Below are 7,170 nucleotides of genomic sequence, written 5' to 3' on the forward strand. Positions count from 1 at the left end.
TCACCGTCGCGTGTAAAGTGTCAACAGGGAACCTGCCACCTTCCAACAGGGAGTTGAGACCCTGCAGCAAATGAGGCAGTAGTATATTTTTGAATTTGCGCAGGTACGTGGTCGGCAGGCCATCGGGGCCAGGGGCTTTGTTGGACTTAGATTGTTTAAGGGCTGCGGCAAGTTCCTCCTCAGTAATCGGGCGATCCAAGTCCTCGGCTACGTCCGCTGGGACCTTGCGCCCCACGTACTCAGAGAGGAACGCCTCTATCTTATGCTGATGTAGGGAGGTGTCTGTACGGTGTGAGGTTGCGTCAATATTGTACAGATCTGTGTAAAAATGCCTAAAAGCTTGTAAGATGTCCGGAGGTGTCCGTTTCACAGTTCCATCCCTGCCCCTTATCTGATGTACATGTTGCTGTCTATGCCTCTGTGTCAGGGAGCGGGCCAACATTTTCCCGCATTTGTTGGAGAATTCGTAAAAATGTCTATTAGACTTCCGGATAGTGTGTAACAGATTCTGTGAAAGCAAATCCCTGAGTTGTCTACGTTGGTCGGTGAGAAGGCGGTAGGTATCGTCTGTGTGGTCTTGTTTATGTTGCGTCTCCAAGTCCGCTATAGTTCGTGTCAGTGTCTGGATCTGTGTGGCGTGGTCTTTCTTGCGTTGGGTGCAAAGTTTGATAAAATGTCCCCTGATCACACATTTATGTGCCTCCCACACCGTGAGGGGGGCCACGTCGGTGCCGTCGTTGTCAGCAAAATAATGCGTCAAGGTCTGTGCTATTTGGGTGGTGAAGGTAGTGTCTCCTAATACACTTTCATTGAGTTTCCAACAGCGTTCCCGGGGTTTGGAGAGTGGGGACTTAAGTGTGATGAGTACTGGGGCATGGTCCGAGTCATGTTGTATTCCAATGTTGGATGTGAGGAGGAAGGGGAGGTAGTCTTGGGCAAGGAAGACATAGTCTATCCGGCTGTATCTATTGTGTACTGCGGAGTAGCATGTGTAGTCTTTAGCGTCGGGATGCGCCACCCTCCAACAGTCGACTAGACCCGATTTACCCAAAGCTTGTTTGGCTTGTCTTAAGCAGTGTGCGGGGATGGTACTGGTGCCCACGGATGTGTCCATCCGGGGATCCAGCGGGATATTAAGATCGCCGGCTAGTATCAAAGTTCCCTCTCGGAACCTCTCCAGTTGTGCCAAGGTTTTCGTCAGGAATCGATGCTGTCCCTTATTGGGGCAATAGATCGTGGCAAATGTGTACTTATGTGCTGCAATTGCGCCCTTTACAAATAAAAACCTCCCCTGTGGGTCTGCTTGCGAGGTAGTGTTCTCGATCGGGACCGTATTAGCGAAAATAATGGCCACGCCTGCGCGTTTGGAATCTGGGTTGTTGGCGTAAAATCCCAGCGGGTACCGTCTATCCCGTATCTGGGGGGCCTCGTTGCCTTTAAGGTGCGTTTCCTGCAGAAACGCTATCGAGGCCCTATGTGACCACAAGGTTCTCAATAATTGTCGCCGTTTTTTGGGGGCATTAAGACCCCGAATATTATGCGAGAATAGGGTCAGGGAAGCGGGGGTGAAAGTGGTCGCCATGGCTGTTCGGGGCGGAGGGGGGGAGAAGGAGGGAAGTTGGTGAGGGAGAGGTAGGGGTACTATCCCTGTCTGTGGGTTCAGGCCCGTCAGGGGTTTCGGGGGGTTAGGCAACTAAGACCCTAGGTCGTGAGAGGGTGACCTGATCTACAGGTGGGTCGGTTGCAGGGGGATGAGAAAGTCCGCTCTCCCTCGACCCACGTTGTGGGGCGTACGTCTCAACTATTAGTCGTCCGGGGAATGGGAACCACGTGGCGAAGCGTCAGAGCCATCAAGTAAACCGGGCAGGGGGGGGGTACCGTCCGGGTTGGGGAGTCTGGGTACTGGCAGTGAAAGTGTTGCCACCTCGCGTCATCAGCATACCCCGGTAACCTTAGACAGTTTGCTTACATCCCAACAGTACATATTAAGGTGTACGGCCCCGGGGTCCCTCCACTGAGCCATACCCCACCCACCATAAAATTCCCTGCAAGGGTGGCGTTTGAGGTCTGGAGCCCCATGCAGCGTCAAGGCCTAGAAATCCGCTAGTTTGATCAATGGGGGGAGGGCCATATAGTGGCTCCAAACTGTTGGTGCCATGCCCCGGGAGGCCCGAGAAGGGGCGATATCTCCACCTAGTGTGAGGATCTACTGGTGCCCAACTTGCACCCGAGGGTCGGGGGAGTGGATAATTTGACGTGGGGGGGGCCAAAGTGGAAGAGGCACTTAACAGCGTATGCCGCGAGGAGACCCCGAGGCCGTCATAAGAGGTCAGGTGGAACCCCGCCAATCCCGCCCCACCAATGCAGATCCATAATTCAGTCATCAGAGTTATCCATAACGTAATAAAACAACAAGGGACCAAACATAACTGTTGTAATACATCATAACTGTTAACATACATTAACCATTAAGGGCCTCGTGAGTTGGGGAGGAGCGACCCCGGGGCCGCAGTCCAAACCGCCCGCCACGGCATTGTAGGGAGACCGCACAAAGTATAATTGGGGGGACAGCACGTGGTGCGAGCGATTCAGCGCGGCCCCCGGGCCGCACCAGCCGTAATAGACAGAAAGCCAGACCAGGTCGTCATTCAGTGCCGCCAGACCGCAGGCGCCGGCTTAGCGGCCCACCGCCTGCCGTGGGGCGGCATGTGCTACTAAGTCAGATAAGGTGACACACCATGGTATAGTACTAGCCCACGCCCTCCAACAATATTCATAAACTGCCCAAATACAATTACAGAACGTCTCTTCTGCCCCGTGGATGCCCCCTTGCAAAGTGTGTGCCAAAGGTTCAGGCTGGCCGGCCTTCGTAGGCAGCGTGTGGGGGTGGTTCCTAAACTGGTCCTGCAACTGCTGCTGTAGGTTAAGTTGGCCGCTTCCCAGGCAGAGGAGTACTATCGATCGGGCCGGGCCTGCCCGCATGGGGTGGTAGGGGGTATGGAGTCTCAAATGTCCCGAGAGAGAAGGTGTTGGCATTTACCCGTACCCCACCCAAAATCGGCAAGGGCCTAAATGTAGCTTTGGAAAAACCGCCACTGTTCACACCGCAACAAGTATGTAGGGAGGCCCTGCCGGCGGACTGTCCCGGTTCCCACCCATGTTATAAGCTAAGTGTTCAAGTGTAAATATAATCATGGCAACTTATCTGTTAGCGAAGTCGTCTGGGGAGGCCTCCTCAGGTCGGCTCCTGCTGCTGCGGGACCAAGACGACGTGATGCTTATCTAGGGACCAGTTGTTATTCTTCTGGGCCTGCTGGGCCCCCCCAGCGGGCGGGTTGCGCATCTCTCCTAGGTTGATTACGGAGAGCCTCAGGGACCTCGGGGTGGGATGGTCGCGGTGGAGGCTGGTCCAGGATCCAATTGCGGACAGTGAATGGCGGTAGATCGAGGGCTCTCAGAAAGCCGGGTATATCGTTAGGCCAACGCAGGGAGCACCACGTGTTGCCCTTCTTAGCCTGTAGGCTAAAGGGGAAGCCCCACTTGTATGGGATGCGCTTTTCCTGAAGGATGCCTGTCAAGGGTCGTAGGGCTCTCCGTGCATCTAAAGTGAGGGCAGAGAGGTCTTGGTACAAGGAAATCGGGGCGTCCAGATAGGTGACTGTCTGCGTGCGAGCTGCCCTCATAATGGCTTCTTTGAGCTGAAAGGAGATGAGGCAGCAGATCACATCTCGGGGCAGGCCATCCCTTCTCGGGGGCCGCAGGGCCCTGTGTGGACGTTCGATGTGGTAGTCATCCTGAGCTCCGTCGCCCAGTATACGAGTGAAGAGCTGTGCGAGGGCAGTACCCAGGTCCTCAGTTTCAGTTTCGGGCATGCCTCTGATCCTGATATTATTCCGCCTGCCCCTGTTGTCCAGGTCCTCCACCTGTCTGCGGAGGTCTAGGAGCACTGAGCCCTGCCTGGCAGTGGCATGGTCAGCTGCCTGGGAGTGTTGAATCGCCTGCAAGTTTTCATGCTCCAGCTCAGTGACACGTTCCTCCAAGGCCGTGAGGTCCCTGCGCACCTCCAGAATCTCCTCACGGATCGCCGCTCTCAGCTCCGCTACCATGGCAGTTTTATCTTGCTTGGTGAGCATATTAGCCGATATGGCTGTCAGTTCCGCCGTGATTTGTGTTAATGTTTCCCCTCTGGCTGGGCTTGGCTCCGAGCCTGCTCCGCTCTCAGCACCAGGGGATGCCGCCGCCATTTTGTCTGCCTGCCTCGTGGCACGGTAAGCGTCTGGCGTGGAGAGAAAATCATCCATCGGGCCGGCCTGTTTTCTCGATGGGCTAGTGCCCGATGGTCCAGGGGTGCCCTGGCGTCTAGTCTTCCCCATTTCGCCTGCGTGGTTTAGCTAATAATAGGGGCTATGTGGGTCGAGATCGCGGAGCTCCGAAAAGCACGTCTCACTCCATGCACCGGCAAGCCACGCCCCCTGGACACCATGTTTAACCCCTTAAGGACACATGACGTCATGATTCCCTTTTATTCCAGAAGTTTGGTCCTTAAGGGGTTAAAGATTAGAAAAAAAATGTGTATAGGTCTATATAAAAAGCAAATGAGTGTGTGTGTGTATATAATTGGGCATATGAGTTGTGTGTGTATATGAATGTGAGTTTGTGTGTTTATGAATGTGACCATATGCCTGTACAAACATTTCTGTGTGTGTATATATGAATGTGTACGAGTGTGTGAGCATCTGCTTATATAAATGTGAGTGAATGTCTATCCCTAACAGATGGGTGTTGGCGGTATCTCTGAGTTATATACAGTATACCTTTGGTGATTCATTAACACAATCATCAGGCTTTTTGCTTAATGGAAGCACTGACCCTGTGTGAAGCTTACATGCACACTTAGCCGTGGAATAGGAGCCTTATTACTATTTTACTCCTGAATTTAGAAATACTTGCTCATAGTATGCAGTTTTTGTCTTAGTCATGTTTCAAAAATGCTTGGTATGTCTCATTATCTTATGTGGTTCTGTCATTCCAGTCCAGAACTATTCCTGTGGTGGTACCTTAACACAATCATCGGGATTTATATCCAGTCCTCTCTATCAAAATCAGTACCTGAGCAATGCTGCGTGTGTGTGGGTTATCCGGACCCCCCCAAACACCTACGTGGAGCTATTGTTCTTAGAACTGCAGTAAGTATTGGGGCAATACTAGAGGCATGTTAGACCTAGAAGAAGTGTTATAAGAATCTGGCTTGTTAACTATAACAAAGTCAATGTAAAGGAGCCATATATATATATATATATATATATATATATAAAGCCAAGCTAAATGTATTTTTTATTTACCTGCCATGAAATATGTCATTCAGATCGCCGTATATGTAATGGAAGCGCCCTCATCCCTTCGTCCTGGAATCCTGGGTGCTATGCTGGACAAGTCCCAGTACCAAAAAGGACCAAATGTGGAATTTGAATATAAAAATAATCCAGGCAATCCAATGGATTCCAAACAAGCAAATTTTATTGGAACTACAGAACAAAAAAAGCAACGTTTCAACCCCTTAGGACCTTTGTCAAACTACGACAAAGGCCCTGAGGGGTTGAAACGTTGCTTTTTGCTCTGTGTTTCCAATAAAATTGCCTTGTTTGGAATCCATTGGAGTGCCTGGATTATTTTTATATTCAAATGAAATATGTCATTGTCATAGAAATATATAATTCATTGTTTTTGGCATTTGGTATCTTAGTACTCATCCCCCCTGTGATACAGGGTTTTAGGTGTTACACCAATGTAACACCCAACCCAATTTCCTAGATAGACAGACAGACAGAAAGACATTTCAACACAGCTGTGATTTGTGTTGCAGTTTGTATAATCAGATTATATAAATATTCTTTGCTAAATATTCGATGTACACCATTCATAATCTCATCAACATTCCCCTCTAAGTATGAACAATATTGAGAATACAAGTTCCAGCTGTGACTGATACCGGAGAAACTGACGGAAGCCAAGCACAGAGAGATGGACACAGGTTTCTTCAGGAAGGAAGAGATTCTTTATTGGATCACCGATCGGGACTCAGAGGGACTAGCGTCACCAAAATACAGCAAAGTCTGAGTACTGAATACATAGAGTACATTCCTTATATAGCACTGTAGCTCCTCCCACAATTAACTACACCCACACATACCCTTAACCTATTTAATGAATAGAGTCTAAACTCATCCATCCGGTCTAACCACGTGGCTCATCTGATACAAAGGAGAGGGACGCGTAATTCCAGTTCTTACATTCCTGCACCTGGTCAGTACAGTGATAACAGTATCTTAGCTACGTGTAATTAACTAACTGATACTACAAACACATATACATACATATGCCTTGTGGCAATCTTAGCCTGCTAAACTTGTATTTTACTGGAATTACATCACATTCCCCCCTTTGATGCCTCTGATATTTCACAATTACTTGAGGCATCACTTAACCTTGGTTTGCATATACCTCAGGTTACCATGAACCAGACCAGACTTATCTTATGATGTGAATCTTTTAACACTCATCTTCCTGCATTGGTTCTCCCTGATTTAAAGCCTCATATTTATATATGGCCATTATCTGTGCAGCAGCCTTCCTCTCTGCTATACTTCCTATCAGGCTTTGCACAGACCTAACTACTAAGGGTATAAGACACGGTAGGAGTAGACACAACAGTAAAATCAGTAGGACTCCACCTACCACTGCCTTAAGCCCTCCAAACCACTCATACCAGCTACCAAACCAACTACTTGGATTGTACCCTTTCCATACCTGAGTAGGCACATGCGCTAGTTTAACCATATGGCTAGTAAGCTCAGCTATTGCTTGCCCTTCGTCATCTATTTGAAGACAGCAATTGCTCAGGTTAAACTTCCCACATACACCTCCCTCTACTGCCAAAAGGTAATCCAAGGCTAATCTATTTTGGTACACTGCTGTCCTCATCCTGGTATTATGCTTCGCTAGAAGATTGAGTGCTTGTGAGGTCTCATTAGTAATAATCTCAACCACCGCCTGTAATCTTATAATACGGTTGAGCATATAAATAGGGGTTCTATAACCAAAGGTACCATCTTCTGCCCACGTGGCTGGCCCATAATAATCTATGATACGCTGGGGAGGCCATTCATTATC

At 49.4% G+C, this 7,170-nt stretch overlaps 1 protein-coding gene across 1 annotated transcript in view; it reads left to right on the forward strand.

The window, feature by feature from the left end:
* The window catches only part of SPADH (spermadhesin family member), a 30,444-nt gene extending 24,458 nt beyond the window's left edge, over positions 1-5,986 (forward strand). The window contains exons 4-5 of the mRNA XM_063433822.1: positions 5,033-5,186; positions 5,947-5,986. Of these exons, the coding sequence (XP_063289892.1) occupies positions 5,033-5,186; positions 5,947-5,986 (194 nt within the window). The remainder of the gene's footprint in view (positions 1-5,032; positions 5,187-5,946) is intronic.
* The last annotated feature ends 1,184 nt before the right edge of the window (positions 5,987-7,170 follow it).

Source organism: Pelobates fuscus, chromosome 10 (genome assembly GCF_036172605.1).
Source record: "Pelobates fuscus isolate aPelFus1 chromosome 10, aPelFus1.pri, whole genome shotgun sequence".
In the NCBI taxonomy this organism is placed as follows: domain Eukaryota; kingdom Metazoa; phylum Chordata; class Amphibia; order Anura; family Pelobatidae; genus Pelobates; species Pelobates fuscus.